The sequence below is a fragment of the Opisthocomus hoazin genome, chromosome 2, assembly GCF_030867145.1.
Source record: "Opisthocomus hoazin isolate bOpiHoa1 chromosome 2, bOpiHoa1.hap1, whole genome shotgun sequence".
NCBI lineage: Eukaryota > Metazoa > Chordata > Aves > Opisthocomiformes > Opisthocomidae > Opisthocomus > Opisthocomus hoazin.
Window position 1 is genome coordinate 33,390,426 of NC_134415.1, and position 25,533 is coordinate 33,415,958.

At 45.2% G+C, this 25,533-nt stretch overlaps 1 protein-coding gene across 1 annotated transcript; it reads left to right on the forward strand.

The window, feature by feature from the left end:
* Nucleotides 1-1,623: 1,623 nt before the first annotated feature.
* On the forward strand, nt 1,624-25,533 carry CAPN14 (calpain 14). Its single transcript, XM_075445951.1, is given in 20 exon segments — nt 1,624-1,854; nt 4,260-4,329; nt 5,290-5,408; nt 6,064-6,200; nt 7,338-7,512; nt 8,205-8,270; nt 9,670-9,755; nt 11,029-11,103; nt 11,764-11,927; nt 12,625-12,800; nt 17,231-17,436; nt 17,988-18,024; nt 18,894-18,956; nt 20,554-20,611; nt 22,397-22,461; nt 22,887-22,955; nt 23,071-23,149; nt 24,315-24,431; nt 25,147-25,202; nt 25,483-25,533. Coding segments are annotated over 20 exon segments (2,076 nt in total). The 3' UTR covers nt 25,510-25,533.

Below are 25,533 nucleotides of genomic sequence, written 5' to 3' on the forward strand. Positions count from 1 at the left end.
TCAGGCATTGTGGATGCTCTGCACACCCGAAAATCAAGACTCAAGTATTTGCTTTTCGGTGTAGCTCAAAGTATGTCAGTTGCTCACCACTTCTTTTGCCGGGGAGCAGCAAAATGAGAAATTCTTCTTCATACATGTTTTGTCTGTCTATATAAAGTGCAGCCAGTCTCCAGGCTGTTTTCTTCCTCTTGTTCTTCTTTTAAATCTATCTCTCTGTTGCTCATGTTGTTGTAGCTATGAAGGTCAATGGCTGTAAAAAGGCAAGGCTTGAAGGGAGAGACAGTATTTTTCATCTGGGGAAAAAGTAGGCAAGTTGTTATGCACGTCAATCATTTTTCAGGTCTGAAATACGAAAATTGAATTCTTTTTTTTCCAGGGTTGTATTTTGAAGATTTTCTCTTTGTTGCCCTTGAGGATCAAGCTATGTGGATCAGTTGTAGAGTGGTTTTGTAACAAATAAGGGCTCTGTGTGGGAGGACGGCGCAATCTGCGGTTGTTTGGTTTCTCACAGGGAATGCTGGTGACCTTCATCTTCGATGGGAGTAACAATCAACTGACTCCTAAGTGAGACCAGTTTCCTAGGGTGCCTGGGGCAGTGATTTTGAGTCTGAGGGAGCCTCCTCTGCAGGGAAGGCTTCCAAATACTCTGTCATTATGGCACATGAGCCACCTATTGGACTTTGTATCCCAATTTATTTCTTCAGTCCACACTGTAATGAGAAGGCTATGATTACAATCATCTTGTTACCACTGATGGGTGTGATTTGCCTGCTGAGATTTTCATCACGATTTCTCCCAGGAGCCCACCACTTGCAACACAAGGTGATAGCTGCTAATATTTAGCATAGCTGCTAATATCAACAAAGGGCTACAAAATCACTCTGCTGTTTTCAGTGGGGGGATGAGAAACATCTGTCTTGAATGTTACAAGAAAAAAAATATCTCAGTATGCAATTTCATGTGTGAATCTGTGGTAATCAGCATGATGGAATGATATCTCTTGGGGGAGATTGTATGGTTCTCCAAAATGAGGCAGAAAATGCAAAATAACCATTGGGGTGTGTGTAAGTAATGGCTTTGTAACACCTACTGTATTCCATTTTTCTGTTAGCATTTGGTTTATCTTGCTGTTTTTCATTTTTTGGGAGGGGAAATGTCAACATGCCAGAATGTGATTGTCTGAATGAAGACTGTCATTCGTCTTGCAGCACATTATGAAAATATCCTGGAGGGTCTAAATAATCCAGAGGGAAACTGAGAATAACCATGCCTATGGCTTCAAAGCCCCAGTAAAAGTCAACAAGGTCACTGATTTTGATTTCACTCAGATCTACAGAGAATGTAAAGCTTTGAAAATGCAGTGATAGGTGCCAGATTAGAATTGGATAGGTCCCTCACTTCTCTTGGGAGTGCTACCTCCCCTGCCACCCCCGCTAGCTAAAGAGAAAATTTTGAAAGCCATGATTAAATTGATGTTTTACACTTATTTTAGTGAGCAGGACTTCTTCTGGAGAAGACACACCTCACCCAAGAAACAAGAGTTTGCAGCAGGACTGTGCAGGGCGAGATCCCTGCAGAGTCCTCAGTGGAAAAAATTATCCTGACTTTACTGTGGACATCACCATGCCTTTTCTGCCGTGCTTGAAAAAACAGAAGCCACCTGTGCCTTTAGGCAGGAGTATCTTTCAGAAACACACCCCACCTGTCCAGCAGAACTACCAGGCCTTGCTGGAGATGTGCTTGAAGAACAAATGCCTATTCACAGATGACAACTTCCCTGCTCACATCAGCTCTATTGGAACTGGAGCACTGCTAAAGAAACTACCCCAAAATTTACAGTGGAAGAGGCCACATGTAAGTGACTTTCAGTGAATAATCTCGTGTAAGAAGATGATTACAGCTGATTGATAGCCAGCAAATAGTGTTAGTATTGAGCAGACTACTCTTAGACTTTAATTTAGGTGTGTCTTAATGCCTCCAGAGATTACACTTACTGTGTCAGCTGTCGTTTTGGAAACTGGGGTACATGGATTTTCATAATTGCTTTTGAAGCATTTGTTGACTGAAATCATAACCAGCTGTGTTCAGTTTATATCCAGTAATGCTCGGAGCAGGCAGGGAGTGCAAGTGAATGGAGTGGAGGGAGCCGGTGTCCTTGGAGCTCACAGCTCGATGATCCTAGCATGATTCTGTGATGATAGTTCTTATGGTGGTGATGCCTCTTCCCAGAATTCAAGATATTGACCTTTTAGATTTTTGAGTTTCTAGACAGTTCTTAGCCTTTGACCCCTCTCCCATGGACCACATACTGTTGCTATGCTGGAGGCTGCTACTTTCACCGGCAGCAGCAGGTGCCTTATCCTGTTGCTGGTCTGGTTTTTTTCCTGCTTAACTGTTTAGTCTATTGTACTTAGAGCAGTCTTTTCCCAGGTCTCAAGGTTGAGCTTCTACCACAACCAGTAATTGACCATCAGTCAGTCAGTTGTTTTTAGTTCTGGGGCCTCTGTTTTCTACTTGTGCCCATATTTCCAAGGCCTTTGCTGGTATCCCATGCTTAAACTGAACATCGCAACGACAGACACGTGGTTGCAAGTGCCGGTCACAGAACAAGTTCCCATAACAAATGGATAGATAACAAATTTAGGAGGCCAGGACAGCGATCTGGCACAGTTAGATAAGCTCTGTTACTAGCAGTGGCAGTTCTGTTCTTACTGAGCCGCTGAGCATTGATAATCAGATCTTCCAGAAAGTAAAGTGCAGAATTGTCTGAGGATTTCAGTAGCACTGACTTCTTATGTTACTGTGTCTGTAAGGGAATTCTGCCAGGTAATAGCAGATAGCATCTCCTAGCGAAGTTATTTTCTAGATTTAACCGATCTCTTAGAAGGGCTGAATTTCTGCAAAACTCTTGAAAATCACTGAGAAAGTAGAGGCACCTTTGCAAAGTGAGCAGGAGAGCTTGGGAATAGCAGCCCTGGTTCTCAGAGATTCATATGTAATTCGATCTCGAAGGTGGTTTTTGTTAAGTCAGGATCTGCAGGTGGAGGAAGAGTGCAGTCCTCAGGGGCCTGAGCTGGGTTGTGCTGGGCACTGCGGCTGAGGCAGCTATATCAGCATTGCGGTATTTGTGAGGGGAAGGTCAACATGAGTCCTAGCCTCTACAAAGCCCCTCAGGTGTCCTGCCACCCCAGAGATATTGGAATGGACTTGAAGCCTCCAATGTCTCTCAGTCAACTGTTCTGCTGCTCTAAAACCTCCTCGTGAAGAAGGCTGCCATTTGCTCTGAATGCCAAACTTAGCCCAGCAAAGGCTCTCTAAGGATGTGTGCTGTGCATCCTTCAGTCCCTGTGCAGCAGAGGAAACACTAAGATTCTGCCATGCAGCCTGCAGGCTTTTAGCTTGCTGCATTTATGACTGATGGCCTGCAAACAGAACACCCAAATTCACCAAGGATAGGAGCTGGTGTCTACTGTAACTGCCTGCTGAGGGTTTGCTGTTTCTCTGCTGCTGCCTGAAGAGGAAGACAACAGTGTGAAAATTATCTTGAGCAATTTGTGAGTCATTAGAGTGAAAAGTAATTTTGACACTTACGTTATTAGTTTGACTCCAGAGGCACTTGTGAGAGGAAAAAAATAGCAACATAATCTCTTTCTGAAAAATTCTTCACAGACCCACTCATGTCACAGCAACAGGAACTTGTGTAGCAGCTGCCAGTTAGTCTGTAGCTCAATTGTCAGTCAAATTGTGGAGACATCAGCCAGATTAGCTGAAAGTTTGAACAGTTGTGCTCTGCCATTGTAGCATCTTTTGGCTGAAACCTGTTGGTAATTACAGAATAGCAGGGCTGGCAGGTCTGAAGGATTGTCTTCTCAGTGAGGTGCTTGTGGAAACCCATGGTGATGCATGTGAGCACCAGTGGCTTACGTTGGAGACCAAATTCAGTGCAGACCAAACACAAATGTGTGCCCAGGCTTACGTCACATTAGCCACAGCATACGATAACACTAAAGTTATACCTGAACCAGAACAATGTCTGCTGGGACAAAAGGATCCTAAGTATTTTGAAAGCTTTGAACAGGCAGAGGGCATGTTATGGTACGTGTCACATATCCATGAGATTTTTACATCCTGGACTAGGAACTCACTGGATTTCCCATCTTACGAGATTGCAGGCAGAAAGTCCTTGACTGCAAGCTAAACCAGCTCATATTACTGACTTGGCTCTCTCCCTCTTTTCTGTTTGGTTGTGTGCTTCCCAGGCTTTGCACAGAAGTCCTTTATTTTATGCTGCAAACAGAAAGCAACTTGATCTTTGCCAAGGATTGGTGGGTAAGGAAGCTCCTTTGCATAAATATCTAAGTATTCCTATACAAGATAACATTTTGTGTGGAATTTTGACTTTATAAAACTTTGCATAGAAATAGAAGGTGCATATATCCTTATCTCTTCATTTGGCATGGTGTGGATGAAGCAATTGTTAAGATGGAATAGGCTCAGTAAAAAACCTGGCAAGCTTTGAGGTGGGATTTGATGAATTAGAGGTGTCTCCATAAGCTGAAATTGCTACTCTCTGTGTTGCTTCTGTGACTGCTAGTACTGCGATAGGAAGTGATCCTGTGCTCTTACTGGTCTGTAACGTTGCTGCTTGACAACTGAACAGAGACCACAGAAGCAGAAAAATCTGAGACTTTCACTATCTTTGTATCTAAGGCTTAATGTAAGCGTGTTCTCTTCCCAGATTTGCAGTTAGAAAAATCATTTTTATGCCCATGTTACCTAAAGTAAAAGGACTTCTTTTCATCTGCAAAACAGGTAGGGGCAGGACTAAATTAATTTTTAAGTGCTTTAAGTCCTTAAACACAAAGTCTGATAAGTACAGTCTTGCATGTGAGATCCATTGGAAATGATTTTTCTCTTCTGAAAAGTTAATGTTTTTAAAAAAAGGAAAAAGTTTTCTTTGAATAGTGTGCCTTTACAGAGAACAGAAAAAAACCAGGCAGTGTCAGTAAAAAACCGGAATATTTCCCTTGAGAGCTATTTCTTGCTAAATTTCTTATGTAGCCAAACAGTATCCAAACGAAAAGATCGTGAGAGAACAATTATAAACCAATGATGTTTTCATTAAATAAAACACACGTCTGGATCATCTAATTTTCTGTATGTGACTTGTTATAATTTTAAAGACATCAGCACAACAGCTCTTCTGTTAGGATCTTGGTGGTGTTCGTGAACTTGGCTGACAACTCTTGCTTTTCAGCCAACTGCATGTGTCTGTTTGTCTTGGTGCAGAGAACTGCTGGTTCCTGGCGGCCCTGGAAGCCCTGACGTTCCACCAGGACATCTTGGCTGCAGTCGTGCCACAAAACCAGAGCTTTGAGAGGAAATACGCCGGCATTTTCCACTTCCGGGTACATCTGGTCCCCTGCAGTGCAGGGAGGTCTGCAGAAATTCTCCATCATGTTTTGTGTCACACCTTTAGATAATTTGTACATGGTTCCCCCTGGACAGGGGCAAATGGCCATAGGGTATCCCAGCCTGGAGAGCGGCCCGTCAGCCCTCACACAAAGCAGTGCAGGCACTGGATCAACTACAAGCCAGTCTGAGGATATACCTCCACTTAGCCCTTCTCTCTCCATTAAGAGACCACAGCTCGTATGGATAGAGCTGTGCCCTGCCCGTGTTTTAATCCAGGCAAAAGTCTTCCTCCATAGTGGCAATGGTCAGCAGGACTTGAACACATCCACTCCAGTCTTGTACCCCTTTGCCCAGCTCTTGATGCAACTCTGCCACTCTGCAGATAGGAACTCTTCCCCAGAAGCCCAGCTGTGCCTAATTTCCCTGCTTAATCCTTTTACACCTAATAGAGGCTTTGTTTTCTACTCTGGTAGAGCGGGACTGAGGAGTTGGCTTTGTGGGTGAGTCATCACATCCCACTGACCCAAAGTAGTCCTCCCCTCAAGGCAGCTTGTCCTGTGCTCATAGCTAAACTCTCTTGCCTTTCCTGTTGTTTCAAGGGGAGGTTCCTTTCAAGGGAAACATCAGATCATTCCTTTTCCCTGACAGTTCTGGCACTTTGGTGAATGGGTTGACGTGGTGGTTGATGATCGTCTGCCGGTGAATGAGGCAGGGGAGCTGGTCTTTGTTTCCTCAGTCTACAAGAACGTGTTCTGGGGAGCCCTTCTGGAGAAGGCATATGCTAAGTAAGTGACTCATTCCAAGTTATGCAAATAGTCTCTCTAAAATATGTTGGTTGGTGCCTACGCAGTTAGTTCTTGTTTATAAAGGCATCTCCTAGGCCTTTCCATATTTGGAGTGTAGTAAATGGTTCTCATCCTTCTATTGTTACAGAGTAAAAGCTGCCATTGCAGTAGCTGTTATCAATCCAGGCCTGTGAGTTGAAATCCAAGGGTTTAGGAGTAGGTGTGAAAACAGACCTATCCTGGGGGGGTTGCCCTCTGAGTGTTATCCCAGTTGGGAGTGTATTGACTAGGATGCTATCTTCCTTGTAAACACTACAGAGGAGTGGAAGGCCACAGATAGGGATTTTCAAAGATGGATGATTTCTGATGCCTCCTTTTGTGTATTATCAGTTTGAGAAACCTCCAAGGAGTTTTGTTTTGGGAGTCTGCTGAAGCATTGTGCTTTGGTTTTGGCAGAGGTTCCCACTCTCTTTGGGTCCCCCAAAGCTGAGGCATTTAAGAAGTCACATGCCATGGTGACAATACCAGCTTTGCTCCAGGGTGTTTTGTCTAGAGTGGTTTATCAGGACTAAGAAGAAAGCAACAAGGCATAACTGATGGAGTTTGTTAATACTGGGCTGAAATAATCTCTGCAGAGCAGGGAAAAATCCTAGTTAACACTGAGAAAAAGATCACAGCAGAGGGGAGGAATTTCAGTTATTTTCATTTGGTGTTAGTGTTAGAGCAAAAAGACTAGGGAAGGTTGCACTGCAATGGTAATGAGAATCAGATTGGAGAATGCGCTCTCAAGACAGTGTGCCTCTTGAGGCACTATATCTTTGATACAGCACAGTGTCTGGTGATAAATTCAGGCAATGTGCATTAAGACAGAGTTATTAAAGAAGTAGTGATGGGCATGTTCTCACTACTGTGCAGTGAGGGATGGCAGTGAGTGAAGAGTCCCTTTCAGACTGTGGCTATTTTGGAGACAATTTCCCAGATGCCCCTCTTTCTAAATGCCAGAGATTCCGCTAAAATTGAACATGAGTTACAGTCTTCCTTTTGTAAACCTTTATTGTATGTTTTCATTTGTACCCTGTTCTCAACTTCTCATCTCTGACTATAACCCCAAGAACATACTGGTGTCTTCTTTGCTAGACTTTATGGCTCCTATGAAGATCTGCAGACTGGGCAAGTTTCAGAAGCCTTGGTGGATTTTACAGGTGGTGTTAATATAAGAATCAAGCTTGCAGCAGCTCCTCCTGATCTGTGGGATATCCTGACAAGAGCAACCTACAGCAGATCTCTCATGGGCTGTCAGACACATTCAGGGGTGAGACTTTGAGTCTGATTTCACAGCAAAAAAACCTTTCCAGACCTGTTTCTCTCTGCTCAGCTAGTCATTGTGACTCAGAGTATCAAAGCGCTAACATGTTACTTTTTGTAGAAACCACAACCTTCATGTTAAAGTTTGCACATGTATTGATTCCCTGCTGCTCTCAGCTCCCTTGTTGTTATGTTTAGGGACTGGTTTATCTATCAAAGAACCTTTACTAAATAAAGACCTACTGCATTTTGCCATTGTTAAATAAATTTTCCATTTTTACAGATGGTGCAGTGAGGCACAGAGACTTGTGGAATAAGCTTATAGTTAGAGAGGTGTGTAGTTCAGAACACAGATTCAAATCTTAGTTTCCAAGCCTTGTGCTTCAGCTGTTGGGGAAAGCCTACTATTCTGAAAAATCAAAACCTAGCCTCCTGGATATTCTAAAAGTGAGATGGTCTCTTGCCAAAGAGCCACAACTGAGGAAGTGACTTTTCCAATCAACCTCCCAATTCCAAACATGCTGCAAAATATGGCTGTTAGGAGCTCAGACTTTATTTTTTCTTTTCAGTTAAAACCATTTGCATTGAGAGTCATTGCTTGCACAAGTACAGGTCTCTGATATCGATATGAGTCTGCTGTGTAGGTAGGGATAGAATGAAAGGTTTATTTTTCCTTTTGTTTCTCTTTCTTGTATACAGGAAACAAAGGTCCTGAAGAATGGGCTTGTTGCTGGCCATGCCTACACAGTAACTGGTATTAGAAAGGTAAGAATAGCTCCACTGTCCTGGGTCCAGGTTTATTTGGATGTCAGCAGTATTTATTGCAATCATAGGTTCGGCCCTTAATCAGAGCAACTATGGTATCTGCTCCCCCAATGCCTTCTCTTAATCTAGGGCTAAAAGAGATGGTGTGCTTTATAAAGATTCACTTTCAAGCATATCTGTTTTAGTATCATGACCTTGACATAAAGGACAATGGTAATAGATCAGCATATCTCTAAGGGTGGGAATGATTCATAGGGCTCTGCTGAGAGCATCACCTAAAAATGCATCTTAGCAGTTAAGGAGGAAGGGACTGGGTGTGATGGGAGGATGAGCTGGAACCTGCTTGGGGTAAAAAGCCTTCCTCTGAAGTCAGAGTAGAGGCCATAGAGTAGTGAAGATAATTAAATACAAGGGCCAAAATATGAAAAACTGCAGAGGGAATTGTGAGTCAAGGCTAACGTATGGGAACCAGACTGGGCTTCTGTATGGAGAATACCAGGTGGACCCCACGGATCTGCAGAAGTATCATTTGGGAATCCCCTAAAGATATCTATCTAGAGATATGGGACAGTAAAATAGTAGATCCTAAGGAGTGGAAGCAAGCTCAAGCTTTCTCCTCCTGGATTGATGGCCGACTGTCTTGTCAAGCCTCAAAAGGAGGTTGACAAGGAGAACAAAGGACTTTGTGGGGCTTTGGACATGTGATATAGATGTGGGTGAAAGCACATTCAGTACATCTGCAAGAGATACTAGGAAAGCTGGAAGAGATAGATGCTATGAGCTGGATGATGCACGCCTGTGTCTCCTGCACGCAGCAGGAGAGTTTCAGGTATGCACTGTATCAGCGACACGTCTGTCAGTCTGACGCCTCTGATGGGATGAAGAGCCAGGCAGGAATAAGGGACTGACTGAGCACGTGGAGCCCATGTGAAGTCAGCTGTTCTGCTGTATGCTGCCAATAAAGCCCCTAGCTGGCCTGCCTCCCTCTTCTCCCACCATGGCATCCCAGTTCAGGAGGCACTAATCCTTGTGGTCGCCCCGTGGGCTGCATTGTGTGGTGCTGTTGCACTGGGGTAGGACTTAGCTTTCATAGTAGTACAGTCCTGCTCTCACATAAGCACAAAATGAGCAGATCTTGGAAAGGAAGGGGAATTTATGGCCAAGCCTGCAAATTAGGAATATGTGAGGTCTCTGCTTTCAGTTGTAGAAGGTAAGATAAAGCATATTAATGTCTTTGGGCCTGCGTTCAGACTTGCATGTTCATAGATTTTTATCATTGTACTTGTTGGCATCTATGAGAACAAACAAAATCTTTGTTAGTATCTGATGTAGTACGGTGATATAGACCAGATGGTAACTCCTGAGACCTTGGTAAGCACAGTGTTACTGTGTTCTGCAGGTGACCTGTCAGTATGGACCAGAAAACCTAGTGAGACTGAGAAATCCGTGGGGAAAAATTGAATGGAAAGGAGACTGGAGTGATAGGTGAGTTTAAAAAAGGGAAGGTCTGATGCTGAGTGAGGGGGAAAGTTTCTTGGAGGAAAGATGCTGCCACCTTCAGGCGTGAAGGAGTGCTGAGAGCAGCATAAAGATAAATAGCAGTCACTTGCACAGACCCTCTGGTTTCAAAGCAATGACTTGATAGATTTATATTTCTCCAGCAGACTGTGCTCACGTAGCTGGGCTCATTTCACATACGCAGCTTCAGCAAGCTCTGTTCTGCTTTTCCATTCACTGAATGCCAAAGGAAACATAATATGGACATAGGACACTGGCCAAGTTGCTGTGATCCGGATGGCATACGAAGTGACAGATAGCTGTGCAGAAGGCTCGAAACAAACAGGATATTTTGGGGCATACCACCGTTTATCATGGGAGGGACCGTGCAAAGTCCTCCATGGACTGCAAAGCATTGGACTTGGGTGGCTGCGAAGGAGTCCTCCATCCTGGCTGTTTGGGGAAATACCATTGGGTGTGAGATCAGAGGAAGCAACTAGTGAGGCAGATGGGCTCTATGTGTGCATCTGTCTGAATTTGTTGATTGCTATCTATGAAAGACAGTGGTTTGTGTTCTATACCATGGGCAATTGTGGACTTGTGCCTATGCCTCTGAAGCGGAGCGTGTTCTTTCCTCCCAAGCTTCGCTTCATTCCATGTACAGGCTCTGTTTGCTGAGGCTTAGGGGTAGGGAAGAAGGATGAGCACAGGGAGGTGCTGGGAATGTGAATGACTTTCACCTTGTCTGCAGAGCAGTAACTTCTCTGATGCGTGTCTGTCACATAATGACAACATACCAGCTGTTCCTCTTAAAGAGCATAATGAGCAACATACTGCAGGCCTGCCTTTTAAACGATTCCCAGCTGCCTCTTGTGCTGCCCTAGTCATTCATTCGTTATGCCAAACACTCTTCCTGTTATGTCTCCTTTGACAGAAAATTAGCCAACAAAACAGGTCTAGACTTTTATATTTTAAATATTTGGAAGCTGTGTGTGCGAGTGAATGGATTGGCTGATGGAAATGGAGCATTTCTGGCTTCGGTTGGAGAAAACTGGAGCCATTTAGCTACATCTCATGGAAACCCAGAGTGCTTGCGGAGAGTCTCCTGTGGCTGAAGGTGTAGGAGGCTGGAGTTTAGTGGAGGATAAATGTGGAGATATGTGGGGACAAGGATTTGACTTCTTTTTACAGAGGAAAGCTCTGTACTCTGCCTTGAATTTGAGGCCATGCTGGGTTAGTCACCTCATGTTTTTGCCCTCAGCTCTTACAAATGGGAGCTGCTGAGCCCGAAGGAGAAGATTTTGCTGAGGAAAAAGAAGGAGGATGGAGAATTCTGGTAATGGCACAGTCTTGGCCCTCCCTTCTCTGTCGGTAGCTCTGAGGCTGCATGGGGAGATGAAGCAGCACATTGCCACTTAGGTTGAGGCGTAGGTGATCTGCTTTATAACAGCCCATGCTTGCTTTCTTGTTCTCCTTTTCTGCTTGGCGTTGCGAGAAGCAGTAGCTGTGCTGACACGGAAGAGATGCACTGTTCTTCAGTGGCAGGAGTGAGGTAGGAGCGGGATACTGCCAGGTCTCCCGGGACTGCTGGAGACATGGTCAGCTTTCAGGAGCTTTTGTCCTGCCTTTTGTTTTAAGATAGCTTTGGGAAGCTCTTGCTTGACTTACATCTGGTCGTGGTTTCTCCACAGCTTCTACCACGAGGTGGCAATGTTGTCGCCCGTGTCATTTTACTGCGGTCCCTTTGGTGGCGATGTTATTTTAATCTCTGTGCCGCTATGCTTTGCTGAAACTTCGGTCGTGCATTTGCTACTGCTAGATGCTGCTGTTGGAGCAGACTCTCTCTTCTTTACTGCCTAATAAAATATGAGCGTTAGCATATGTAACACAGAATGGTACAGCTTCGAAGTTCCCTGCTCCCTTTCCTTTTCTTTTTGTAAGCCATATGGACTAAACTAAACTGCTGACAAGATGTCTCTTGGCACTCTTTTCCCAGGATGTCTCTGCGAGATTTTAAGATTCATTTTGTAGATCTGATGATCTGTAAATTAACTCCAGACCTGATGAGCCAGGAAGATGGGAAGAAGTGGATGTACTCCCTGAAGAGTGGGAGATGGGTTAAAGGAAGCACAGCGGGAGGAAGTCTGGGATTCTGTAATGGTGAGAGGTGCTTAGGGCTTTTTTGGATGACTCTGGGGTAACATTGTTCTGCCGACTCAGTTACTGGCACCTTCTATCTGTTAGCACAAAATTGACAACAGAAACATGCTCTTTCTGCTTAACCTTCCACACAAGCATCAGAAATAAGCAGCTGAACAACTTTGACTAGCTTCTGCTATCATAGAAGGTGCATCACTTGCAAACATAGGGCAGTGGGCTGGTTATGGTATGAAATGAGCTACAGGAGTCTTAGGATCAATTGCCAACACTGAGCTTCTTTGGGGCATTAGACTTGTCTGTTAAAATTTGCATCGCCAGCATCTCCAGGGAGCGTTATTTTAAGTAAAGTGAATGGGAAATGCAGAGGCTCAGCCCTTCTGGAAGCAGAGTGGGTGGGGTCTGAAGTCAGCTAGCCCATGGAAGGTGGTGGAGGAATACTGATACATTTATAAACAAAATGAGCTCTTAGTTTCAGGTGAGTGGAAATGTAGTTCCTTATTCCCGGGCCGTCCTCCTTTCTTACATAGTGGTTGCACTGCTAAACTTGTAAACTGCACCCTAAGATCAAATCCCTGTGGGGTCGGGAGGTCCAGACCACCTGTCACATATTCATTCTGATGCCAGGCATTGTGTGGGAAGCTGGCAACCAGTTTTGTGAAGGAAAATGACATAAAAATGTTTTTCTTGTTTTGCTTAGGCACCTTTTGGATGAACCCTCAGTACTGGCTGAATGTTTTACCCGTTGAAGACAGTAAGAAAAGCCTGTGTTCCTGCAATGTGGTTATATCCATGATGCAGAAGCACACCAGCAAACACCGGAACCGAGCTCCGCACCTCTTCATTGGCTTTTCACTCTACAAGGTGTGAAGAATTGCTTTGACATTTTTGCTTTCACCATCTAGGGATACTTCCAGCCCCTTAAAATTGGACAGCTTTGCAGACCAAGAATTCTGTTGTGTGCAGGGTGATCTGTGCCATTTTAGAATCGTAGAGTAGTTTGGGTTGGAAGGGACCATTAGAGGTCATCTAGCCCAACCCTCCCTGCAGTAAACAGGGACATCTTCAACTAGATCAGGTTGCTCAGAGCCCCATCCAACCTGACCTTGAAAGTTTCCAGGGATGGCATCTACCACCTGCCTGGGCAACCTGTTCCAGTGTTTCACCACCCTTATGGTAAAAAATTTCTTCCTTATATCTAGTCTAAATCTACCGTCTTTTAGTTTAAAACCACTATCTCTTGTCCTATTGCAACAGGCCCTGCTAAAACATTTGTCCCCATCTTTCTTATAAGCCCCCCTTAAGTACTGGAAGGCTGCTATAAGGTCTCCCTGCAGTCTTCTCTCATCTAGGCTGAACAACCCCAACTCTCTCAGCCTTTCCCCATAGGAGAGGTGTTCCATCCCTCTGAGCATTTTTGTGGCCCTCCTCTGGGCCCCCTCCAACAGGTCCATGTCCTTCCTGTGCTGAGGACTCCAGAGCTGGCTGCAGGACTCCAGGTGAGGTCTCATCAGAGCAAAGTAGAGGGGCAGTCACCTCCCTTGCCCTGCTCCCATGCTGCTTTTCATGCAGCTCAGGATACAGCTGGCTTTCTGGGCTGCAAGTGCACGTTGCAGGGTCATGTCCAGCTTTTCATCCCCCAGTACCCCCAAGTCCTTCTCAGCAGGGGTGCTCTCAGTCCCTTCATCCCCCAGCCTGTATTGATAGCGGGGGTTGCCCCAACCCAGGTGCAGGACCTTGCACTTGGCCTTGTTGAACCTCATGAGATTCACACAGGCCCACTTCTTGACCTTGTCCAGGTCCCTCTGGATTGCATCCTGTCCCTTAGGCATGTCAACCACTCAGCTTGGTGTCATCTGCGAACTTGCTGACGGTGCACTTGATGCCGCTGACTATGTCATTGATTAAGATATTACACAGTACTGATCCCAGTACAGACCCCTGAGGGATACCACTTGTCACTGATTTCCATCTGGACATTGAGCTATTGACCACTACCCTCTGGATGCGACCATCCAACCAATTCCTCATCCACGAAACAATACACCCACAAAACCCGTATCTGACCAATTTAGAGAGAAAGATGTTTTGGGGGATCGTGTCAAAGGCCTTGAAGTCCAGATAGATGACATTCATAGCTCTTCCCTCATCCACTCATGTAGTCCCTGTATCGCAGAAGGCCACTAGGTGGGTCAGGCAGGACTTGCCCTTGGTGAAGCCATGCTGGCTGTCTCGAATCACATCCCTGTCCTCCATGTGCCTTAGCATAGCTTCTAGGAGGATCTGTTCCATGATCTTTCCAGGCACAGAAGTGAGGTTGACAGGTCAGCAGTTTCCAGGGTCCTCCTTTCTACCCATTTTTAAAATGGGTGCAATGTTTCCCTTCTAGTCACCGGGGACTTCACCTGACTGCCATGACTTTACTCAGGGATGCATCTCGTCAGGTCCCATAGACTTATGTATACTCAGGTTCCTCAGGCGGTCACGAGCCTGATCTTCCCTTATGGTGGGAGGGGCTTTGCTCCCCCAGTCCCCGCCTTGCAGTCCATCCACTCGAGCGGTGTGGGAAGAGAGGTTGCCAGTGAAGAATGAGGCAAAAAAGTTGTTGGGTACCTCAGCCTTGTCCTCTTCCGTTGTTAACAGTTTGCTAGTCTTCCTCATGATGGGAGTTACACTTTCCTTGATCTTTGACCTTTTCTCCTTGCCTGTGCCTGGTCTCCTCAGACATCAGGGCTGGGCTCCCTCAGGTTCTGTGCCCTGCCTGCTGCCTCTCTGGCATGCTAGGTGTCAGACTGCAGAACAGTGAGAAATGCCTCTTGCCCTAGAGCACACAGGACGTTACTTTGCCCTCTCTGAGAATAAGTGCAAGAGCTAGGAAGGGCTTCTGGGAGTCCCCTTACTTCATGGCAGGGAGAGCACTGCCCTCAGGTTATTTCCAGCCGTGGTAAAGTGCTTGAGAAGTGTTCCTAGTATGATGTTGGCAGCTGTCCATGTGTGGATACTGCTAGTTCCCTGTGTATCCAAGGGTGAGTGGATATCACAAGGAGTGAGAGTTCTCCCCACGACCCCCCTCCGATTCTCTGCTTATCAGAGTGCCTTGCAGAGCCACTCTCATTCCTTGAACAAAGCCACAGATCTTGCTGCTGCTGTGAATTTGCACAGTTAGAGAGATAGCTGTGGGGAAGGGTTTTTAGGTGGAGGGGCTGAGGTTTCTGAAGGCAAAGACCCCAGCTGGATATATGTAGTTGCTTCTCAGCAATGCTATGGCTATGTTGTGTGAGACCCAGAGGTCCCTGTCTGACAGATGCTCTGTTTATTTTCTTCCTGCAGGTGGACCTGGAGGTGAGTCCCTTGTCACTGCTGCTGGCTGTTTGCTGGGTGACCTGGGCTGGTGCAGCTGTTATGACAACACTGAAGGTGGTGTGTTTGCCTTTGTTCCTTGGCTGACAGCTAGTAACTGTACCTTTGAGTTCAGTGAGGCACCACAGTAAGTCACTGTTAACACAGAGCTATCCACTGACTCTTCTGAGGACCAGCCGTATCAGGAGGGCTCAGTGGCCTTAAAAAGGGGCATCAGCTGTTCCGCTTCTGCGCTGCATCCTCAAAGGTATTAGAAGTGGCATCAGTGTTTACCCAATCAGCACTTTGTCCCTCCTACAGTTGTGGGATGGTGCCCCAGTTCTTGGCTGTGCCTGAGCTGGACTCGCTGCAACTCTCAGGGGAGCCAGAGCTACTTTTCTGCTGCCTTCCAGTCTTGGGATAAGGTGGGAATAGAGCCTGTGTACCATGCAAGTCAGGGGTCTCCTAGGGAGCTCAGGTTCCTTCCTGGCTAGGGATGCTCTGGAGCTGATGCTACAAGTGCGTTCAGCTTCCTCAGGCCACCTGTATTTCTAGTATTTTCTTTAGCCAGGAGCCTCTGGGACCTGAGGAAGGGCCCGGGAATTTAAACCCTGACGTATGTCGCAATTTTGGCCCTGACCTCAGAGGGCTTTTTAAAGCAGGAAAAGGTTTAGCTCCTTTTATCTTGAAAGGGTAGATCTTCCAGTCTGTTATTACTCAGAACACCTCTCAGATGGAGTCCCTGTGAATTTGGGCTGGCAAAGAACTAGTTTGGGTGTATGGTCAGGGCAGCACAACTGTATTTCCAATTACTCTATTTCCAACATGGTAACCATGAGGGAAGGTGCCACTCCTTCCTGACTTAAATATTTTGGGCACCATCAGGGTTGCAAGTGAGTTAAACTTCCTGGTAGAGGGGTTCTGAGTGTGGCCCTAGCACCTGAGGGGGGATGGTGGCAGCCAGGACTTTAATTTCAGATTTGTAGCTGTTGCCAAGATCAATACTTAGAGATGGCAAGCTGAGAGCCTCTAAGGTATTGGAACTACAATCAAGAAAGTATTGACCAGAATATAAAAACTTTGAATTTAACATAAGGGGCCTGAAGACGAGTAACCCTGAACCCTGCAGAAGAAAGATTGCTGTATTAGTAAGAAAAATACTGGCAAAGGAAAAGGAATAGCATCTCCACTACAAAGCTGCGGAGTAAAATGGCTAAATGTTTTGAGGAACAGCCAGGATCAGAAGGTGACAGTGGTCTTAGCTAGCGGGATTATTTATTTGGCTTGTGTACTGTGCACTCAGTGGCATAAAAAACTGGTTCAGTGTTGCCTGGATCAACACTTTATCTATCTTCCTAGTGCAGAAAAGTGCCCGCAGAGCGAAACATCTGTAAGAGCCAGGCATATCAAGAACGCCAGGCATATCAAAGACAAGGAGTCAGGGCAAGGGATTAGGTTGCCCCTGCAGTATGCTGAGATCATGTGTGCTCTGAAAAATCCTCTGTTACCAGATTCCTAGTGAAAAGGACAATCTGGGTCAAAGTGCATGGCTCGTTTGGGGTGGGAGGGGTGTTCTGGCTAGTGAAGAGCAGTCTCTAGAGCAGTTCTTGCCTGCAGTCATTCCTGCTAGTATGGAAATGACTTTTGCAGTAGTTTAGATTGACAGAAGCCATTTCTCCCTGTCCTTGCTGCTGTTCCTTGCAAGTACTATTATATTGCTGATAAGGTTGCAGGAAGCCCTGTTCTTTGTCATTTTAGTATTGGGCAGGTGCGGTGCGTGGTGAAAACTGCTGTGCCCTGGGAGGAGACTGAGTCCTTTGGGCCCTGTTATCTGCTTGTGCTGTAAAGAAATCAGAGGTGCAAAGGCAGGCTGTCTCTGTGCCATGCCTGTGAATTCTCCACGTGTCTTTCATTTGTTTGTTCAGCTGGTGCAGAACACATTTCTGTTCTGTTTCTTCCTTTAACAGTACCAGGAAAGCAACAGAAAGCTGCCCCCAGCTTTCTTCACCCGACATCAGCCTGTGAACAAGCACCAGGTCTTCGTTGATGAGCGTGAAGTGACTCATGACTTCCATCTGGAGCCTGGTGTCTATGTGATTGTCCCGTCCACCCTGGAGCCTCAGCAGGAGTCTGAATTCATCCTGCGGGTCTTCTCCAGGAAGCATGTTTTTTGGTGAGTTGCTGCTGCCTCTCTGCCAGCACCTAATTCTCTGGCACAGTGGGATGGTCTGGTCTTTCTAGTCTAAAGGGAGACAGCATAAAGACTTTCTCACACAAAAGGCATCACAGTGTCTTTTGGGTGAGGCTGGTTGTGGGTCTCTCCCAGCGTAGGATGCTCAGTGGATGAAGCACTGCTTTTGGCCTTATTCTTTCAGGAAGTGTTGAGCTAGACCCACACAAAGGATTCTTGCAGCATGCTTGTGTTTGAGGCTGTGGAGAGGGACAACAGTTTTCAATGTACCCTTAGTTTACCAGGAGACCCTGCTGGCAATGCTAGGATGGTTGCTTGTGCAGAAATGTTGCTTTTGAGGCTTCAAATGCCAGCAGCCCCTGGGGAGCTGTATGGACATGAGGGCTTCCCTTAATGCAGCTGTAACACTGGGGAAAAAATATGCTGCAACAGCGGGTTGGGGCCCCATCTGGGGATGGGGGGGGCCACCTGTGATGAGACAAAGCACAACTCTGGGATATCCCCTTAATATGTCTGCTTTTTTGCATCTCCAGGGAAATGGGCGGGAACACCAGTTTCACTCTCTCTAAGGTTGGTGAGTATGAGGGGAGAGGGGGGGTCTGTGGTTCGGTTGTCAGCTCCAGCTGTTGATTTTTTCCTGTTGCTCTGCCCTGTGGAGAAGCTGAGTGAGAATGTGAGTGCTTGTGTTGCAGCACTTTTGAAAGGGCAGCTTGAGTTTAGCAACAGAGTCCCTTGGTCCATGTGGACAAATGCATTCAGGTGTGGGGGTCGGGCAAATTTTTAGATGCCTTTGTTAGCTGCCTTTTTGAAAACTTCTTTCAGTGACACCAGCTTGCACACTGTACAGTCTTTCCTATTCATGGCTTTTTGGAAACTCCGGCTCCATTCTTGCACTTTTCCTTGCTCACTTCATGCCTTGAAAGTTTTGAAGACATCATGGGACCAGAGCAGTACTGTTCCCGTGTAGCGCTTTGTAGGTTATTTTCTGAATAACTGAGCTCAATGGCAGTGCATGCATGTCTGGAACTTGTGGAAGGGAATTTATAGTACAGTCTGTTCTGCTGGCATATACAGGGCCATTCCTTGTTTCGTCTCCTCTAGTCTCTCGTATAAAGAAGGACAGAGACCCTTCTCTTTCTTCTTGCTGTGGAGTGAGCCCCATCCTTTGTTGCTGCACAGCTGGAGGGGGGGTGGGAATATTTCTCCCCACTGAGTGTTATCTGAGTATTTCTTTCCAAGAAATAGCATTTCTATGAGGTGGGGAGCTATCTTGGCGGTGTGTTGCATTAGTGATGTAGCATTGATTGCAGTGGTGGGGAGAAGGTGGAAGGGCAGGGAATGAAAGTGCAGTTCGGGGAAAGCGTCTTTGGTAACTCTGTCTTGAATGGTGATATTTTTCTTCCTTGAGTTAATGATTTTTTCTTTTTAATATCTTAAAGGAAATTGTTGATAGGTATGAAGGCAAGATTTGGGAGGATTTCTTCACCAAGCATTTTGAACAAGTAAGTGTGTGTGTGAGCTCCCAGGGTAAACTCCTCCAGAGCTATTATGTAGCTCTGTGAAAGTACAAGCATGTGGATGTTCAAGGGTGGCCTGGACATGGAAGTGTGGGGAACAGAGACGCCATAGGAGGTTGGGCTGTGTGCACAGTGCTGATTCCGTGCAGCATATTTGATCACAAAGTTTGGGAGTACGTTAGCATTGAGACAAGTATACTTCTCCGCACAACAGCAGGGTGTGAATGCCTGAAACACAGGACACTGTGGATGTGACGGTATCAACAGGCTCAAAAGGTATTAGCAAGCTGATAGGCAGCAGGTCCATAAACGGATATTAAAGGACTAGGCAGGGATGTACCCTCTAACATCCCTTTTCCGACGGGTGTGGGTGCCAGGGGAACAGTAGAATGGACTGCAGAAGCTGACCAGGCTTATGTTAATTCCTATTACCCGTATTGGGGACAAAGCGGTGGGCTGTGTGCATCCATTCTACCCTTCAGGGTGTTCTTACACTAAATGGGGAAAGTTGCTTATTAGAGAACACTCCCTGAAATATTGACATTTGTGTCACACAGCCTTGATCACACTTTGATGGCGCCTACCTTGCTATGAGGGTGAAGTAGGTACCAGGTGTCCCATCACCTCCTTTTTTCACTAATTGTCCAGTGAAATATGATCTTTATTATGAAAGATTGTTTTTAATGATCTCTCTGGCCTGATTTGGGACAGAGTTGGTCTGCAGGGATACTGCCAGCCATGGTGAGGGGTGCAAGTGTTTCACCTTTCAGAAAAGATGACTGCATTTATTTAACAGCATACTTTGTATTTGGCAAACAAAATTTCACAAAAACACATTTGCACTTTTGTTAGCAGTATTTTGACAGAAGCGGTTGCTAAAAAGAAGAAATGCTTTTACTTTTTGCTGATTGTTTAAGATTTTGATTTTGAAAACAGTGTGGCTTTCAGATGTGCTAGAAATTGCCACATATTGCAAGGTGCTGGTCCTTTGCTGTCAGGATGTCCAAGTACGCGCAGAGGAAAGCAGTACTGCCATTTCTCAATGCAATACCCTGGCATGTCTCAATGACCTGAAAACAGGCTTTTATTTTTCAAGAATGACATTTAAAAAATCCTCCAAACAAACAAATGTCATGGTTTCTAATAAACCTGGAAACTTTACTATGACAAGGAGGAGAGGAAGTCTCTGCTTTGAAAAGTTTGGCGATGAAATATTCCAAAGTTTCCATCTTTTTTTTTGTTTGTAAATGATAAAAGGGAAATATCTGAAGCAGGTCTCTTGACAGCGTGCTTGATGGCGCAGATGGCACCAGGGCTGAAAGGTTAACGGTCTGGATCCTCACTCAGTGTAAATCTACACTACCACATTGATCTGTGTGGAGCCCTGAGAACTTAGCTCAGAGCAGGCTGCAGCTCTTGCAGGCTGAGAATCTTGTCATATTCAAAGGGAGTCTTTTCTATTGATTTTCACGGTGGCTGGAGTGGGGCCAGAAAAGCAGAGAATGAAGATGGGACATGCTAGGAAAACAAAAGAGAGAGAAAAGTGATTTAATACTTAAAAAAAATCTCTTCCATATCACAGAACCCTGAAATAAATGCTGTTCAGCTGCAGAAGATCCTGAATAATATATCTTTGAGAAGTAAGTGCTGAGAAATAATGTTTCTGTAAAATAAACCCTCTTAGAGAAAAGACTCAGCTCCTGTATCTGGTTCTTGAATTCTGGGAAGAGAGACTGGCTTGAATCTGACTGAACTGACCCTTCTGATGCCATGTTAGATTTCCAGAAAGAAAGTATTTGCTGAGGTGTGAATCAACATGGTAGAAATTTTATACGCAAATCTAATCTAGTTTGAATTTCGACAACAGAAGGAATGAGGGGGACCAGCAAACACAGATATTGTGTGTGGATGCAGACTCTGAATTTGACCTCCAGACCCAGCTTGACCTCAGCATTGGTTGTGAAACTGTATCTCATATCAGCCTGTGCCACTGCCACAGTCTTGGCAGTGCCATTGTGAGAAGGTGTAGAAAGTTAGGCTGGTCTGCAGGCAGTTGTGCAGTGGAAGAGGGTCTTGTCTTTACCTTGGTGTGCCTGGTTCATGCCTGCTGTTTGTATTTACTCTTCCCTGCTACGCATGCATAGGGCTGTTCCTTGCTCTGTTTGTGTTTGGGAGACAGGATGGAGGTGTAGGTAGCCTGTGTAACTTATGCGCATGAGAACCAGGTGAGCCCTGAGGTTGTCTGTGTCACGAGGACTGTGACATCCACACTGCCAGTGGCAGCCCAGAGCACTCCACAAGCTCATAATTTTGTCCCTAGTTATAAATAACACTACCTGGACAGCAGCGAGGTGTTGCAGTGGCTGTTTCCTTTGAACAATGACAATGAAGTTACACATATAACGATGAATATAGATTTCTGTCCCAGTTTATTCACTGGTAACAACCGGTGTGCAATACAGAAAATGTGCCATCCAGCTATTATAGGCAACAGAGAAGGTGAACAAAAGACTGATGTGGTGCCTTTTCTACTTAAGCTGAATTTGACATTGCTCCCTTTTCTACAAAGATAGACAAGGATTCCTCTTCTGTCTTTGCAAAGTGACCCACCAGGTACTGTCTTATCTGTGAGAAGACTATGTTGAACAGAGAGTATTTTTCATAAAAGATCAATTTTAAGACATTCATTTCAAAACTTTGCAGTACTTGATTCATATTTAATAAACAGGGATATTACAAGTTTAAAACATCTTCACTTTCTGTGGAGAAGGGATTGGTGAGTTATGGTTCTGTCCCTTGCTCAGTGGAAGTCTACAGACAATCTATAACCATGATTTGCAGTGAGATTAGAGTCTATTTCTGTTACTCTTCATGTAACTTACGTATGAACCAAGAATGCTAAGCTTCGATGCAGCATCGTGTTTTCAGTGATGCTTATACTTTTAATTATATTAACAGAGCTGGCAGTATGTCTGTGAAAGAGCGAGAGATGCTTAGCACAAGGATTTCAATTAACCTGCAGTGCTGCTCCCCAAAGCTCTTCAGGTCAAGTGACTTTGCTCAAGGTCATGCAGTAAATTCTGTTTGGGATTACAGCTTTGGATGTCCTTTTCCTTCCATTTTCTCTAATAGCTGGAGATAGCGCACCATATTTCATTCTGTATTACATGCCTGCAGGGAGCTCATATTGGATTTTCTGAGACTAGTAGAATCCATCCTGTTGCCTCGTATTTTTATCATTATAAATGATATGTCTTCTCAAGTGGGTGTAAAGTTTCACAAAGACTTTGGGGCCTGAGGCATCTCAAGTGAGGGGGAATTTTGTAAGAGTCCATTTTTCTGAGAAATGTTCAATGACTTCTCAAAACAATCTTTTTTCTTTCTTGATTTCTTTTTTTCTCCTTTTTTTTTTGTTTTCTCCTCAGATTTCCAGAGTTTTTGCCTGAGTTTCAGTCTGGATGCCTGCCAGGGTATCTTGGCACTCCTGGATGTATCCTTCTTAGCATGAGTGATATTTCTGACTCATGTTATACTTCACTGGAGCCTTGTTTCTTAGGTCAGACTGAGCGTTACCATGATTTCTTTACCACCAGGACATGGCACTGCTTATTGAACTTCTCACCCTCCATACTGATAGTTCAGTTGTGACAGAGTGGAATTGCTTTAGGAAAGGGTTGATTCCTGCTGCCCTGAAATCAGCAGCCAGGTTTCCATTGACTTTAGTGGGAGGAAGATCAAGCCTAAAGATAAGCTTGTGGGCTAAGAAATCATTATCCTCATTATAATAATATTCACCTATTGTAATTGTGTGAATATCAGAGTGGCTATGAGTTTTCAGTTTGTTTGGGTTTTTCTCTGTAATGGGTGCTCTCTGATGTTTAAGTGAGATGTTCTGACCTTAATTGTCCCGTGAAGCTGAATGCCTCTGGCACACTGAGTATCCAGGAATTCAGAGTCCTGTGGAAAAGGCTGCTTTTCTATTTGGTATAACAAGAATTTCTGTGTCCCCTTGCAATATCTCCCTGCTCACAATCCTTTTGGTGTCATCTGTTGATATGAAGGGGGGGGAGTTTAAATTTTTTTTTCCCCTTCCCCCCAGGAAGTTTTCCAGAAAAGAGACGCTAGCAGATCAGGAAAACTTGACCTTGTGGAATTGCATGCAGCTGTACAGGAGACAGGTGAGCCCACAGTACACCTTGGCAAGTCTCATCCTCCTCCTCAGAAATGCTGGAAAAAGACCAGGGCTGGGAAATGTCTTGAGAATTGTAGGTAGAGCCCAGGAGAAATGGAAAACATCATAGGCTGCATGGTCTTAGCCATCTCTGCTTTCCACTTTAGCTGGGTGAACACATCTGAAAATTATATTGCTGCTTAATCTTTGCCTTAGTGTGGTCTCATACTGATAGTTCTCTGAAACAGCAGCGTCTGTCTATTTTAGACCCAGTTTTAAAATCCTTTCCTGTTCATTGCTACTTTAATTTTAAAAGACTGTTTGGGGTTATGTGGATACATGCGGGAGGCCATACCTAGCTCATATTAAATTGCTACCTCTGCTGAAGATGACAGCTCAGGGACTGAACCTGAAAGCGTAGGACTTGCACAGAGGCAATACTGGTGCCAGACTGCTAATACAATATCTGGAGCTTGATCTGGAAATGGAATTCTGTACACGTGGGTCCGAAAGCTCTGTTGCTGTTATTGAGCTTTGTGTGGGGGCTGGTGCTCAGTTTTGTAGCCTCTTTTGCAGGTTTACAGCTTAAATATCATTCCTGTTTTTGGTGCCTGGTTCACCCAGTTCATCTGAGTCAGTGAAAGCACAGTGAGAAACCCAGGTGGCCCTCTTCTAAAGCAAATACAAATCTTAGGCCATGAATAAGAAAATACTTTCATTCCTTGCAAATGCTGCTTGCCATTGGGACTGAGGCTTTCTGTATGAACCTCCTCTGGACTTTCTTTTTCATCTCCTTTCCTACCCTCTTGTGGAGTGTTGCTCTTAAATGCAGCTGCTGTTATTACCTTCATTTACTCACGAGCAAAAGATGCCCATGCGTATTTTATTCCAACTCTGGCAGGACTGTGAGCATAGGGGATCAGATCTCAGCCCTTCCAAGTTTAGAGGAGATATCTCCACATGGTGAGCTGGTGTGGGCTGACTGATATTTGATAATCTTAGCGGAGGTTTGAAAAACCAAGCTGTTGGAGAAGGGCTGAAGATCACTCAGTTGTACATGCTCACAGCTGTGTGCACACCCATAGCTGTGCACATTCATCTGCCTACAGCTGAGAGTTGCCATCTCATTCTGGTTTTTTTGTTTTATTTTTCTTTTCCTTCCCTGTATGAAGGCATTTCACTCAGCAATGAAGTCTGTAATTTGATGGCAATCAGATACGGTGACCCTGACTTGAAGATCAGCTTTGAGAGCTTTGTGTGCTTCATGCTTCGAGTGGAGATCATGGGAGGTGAGGCTGGCGCTATGTGGCTGGCCAGGCAAGCTGGGCTGGCTAGCTAAGCTCTGGCCCTTCTGATGCTGCTCCAGCTGGCAGCGGCAAGGTCAAAATTAGAAGGACTGGGTTTCTGAATAGATCAAGAATAATCAATTTAAAGCAAGGGACAGATATAGAGGAAATCAAGCTCTCTCTCTTTACCCTTCCACCAGTCACTTTGTACAGTCATCCAGGTCGTACATATCGGAGTGATTTAGCTCCCTGCAGGTTTGCATCAGCCTTCTGTAGGAGGAGGTAGGCAAATTACAGTTGGAAACTTTTCACTTTCCGGGAGGAAATGACCCTTGGAATATACCTTTTCCAGGAAGAAAGGAGCCTTGGAATATACCTTTGGTGGGACTGCAGGTGTGAAGATGAAACAGCTGATGCTCAGTCTGTGAGCTCGTGCTATAGACACTTTGCATATGTCTCAAAATTGCAGTGGGCGAAGTTGGGACCACTTGCATTGCGAGGTTTCACAGCTGGATAGAGAGACAGTAATGTGCCTGACTTTATTCAGCTCCTCCCTGTGTCCCAGCCATTAGGGATCTTCCAGTGACAGAACAGACAAGCTCACGTGCACTCGTGAATAACCTACAAACTCTGTCTTTGAAGTTTTTCCTGAGACAGGGTGTCTTGGCTGCTGTTGATCTCTTGGCTACCAAGTTAATGCTCCTCATTTCTTTCGCAGAGGCCTTTCGCAACTTAACACAAGATGGCAAAGGGATATATCTCCGGGAATCTGAGGTAAAGCCTGTTCCCTGACTGACAAATGCAGGCTTCTTCACTTCAAGTGGCACTGCGTGTTTTGTTCTGTAGGGCTAAAGAAGGTATCTTTACCTAATCACTTAGAGCTGGTTAGAAACAACTAAGAGCTTCAGACTTCCAAGTTGTGTGCTTTATTATGGCTTCTGCTCCTTCTGGAGACAGAAAATCTCCAATGCCCTGTAATCCAGTTCTGTTGTGACTATTGCAGACTGCTCTCAGGGATGGAGGAGTTCAACCTGCTTTCCCCATTACTTTGCAGTGGATGATGATGACGCTATATTCCTGAAGCAATGCTGTTGAAGAGGGGACA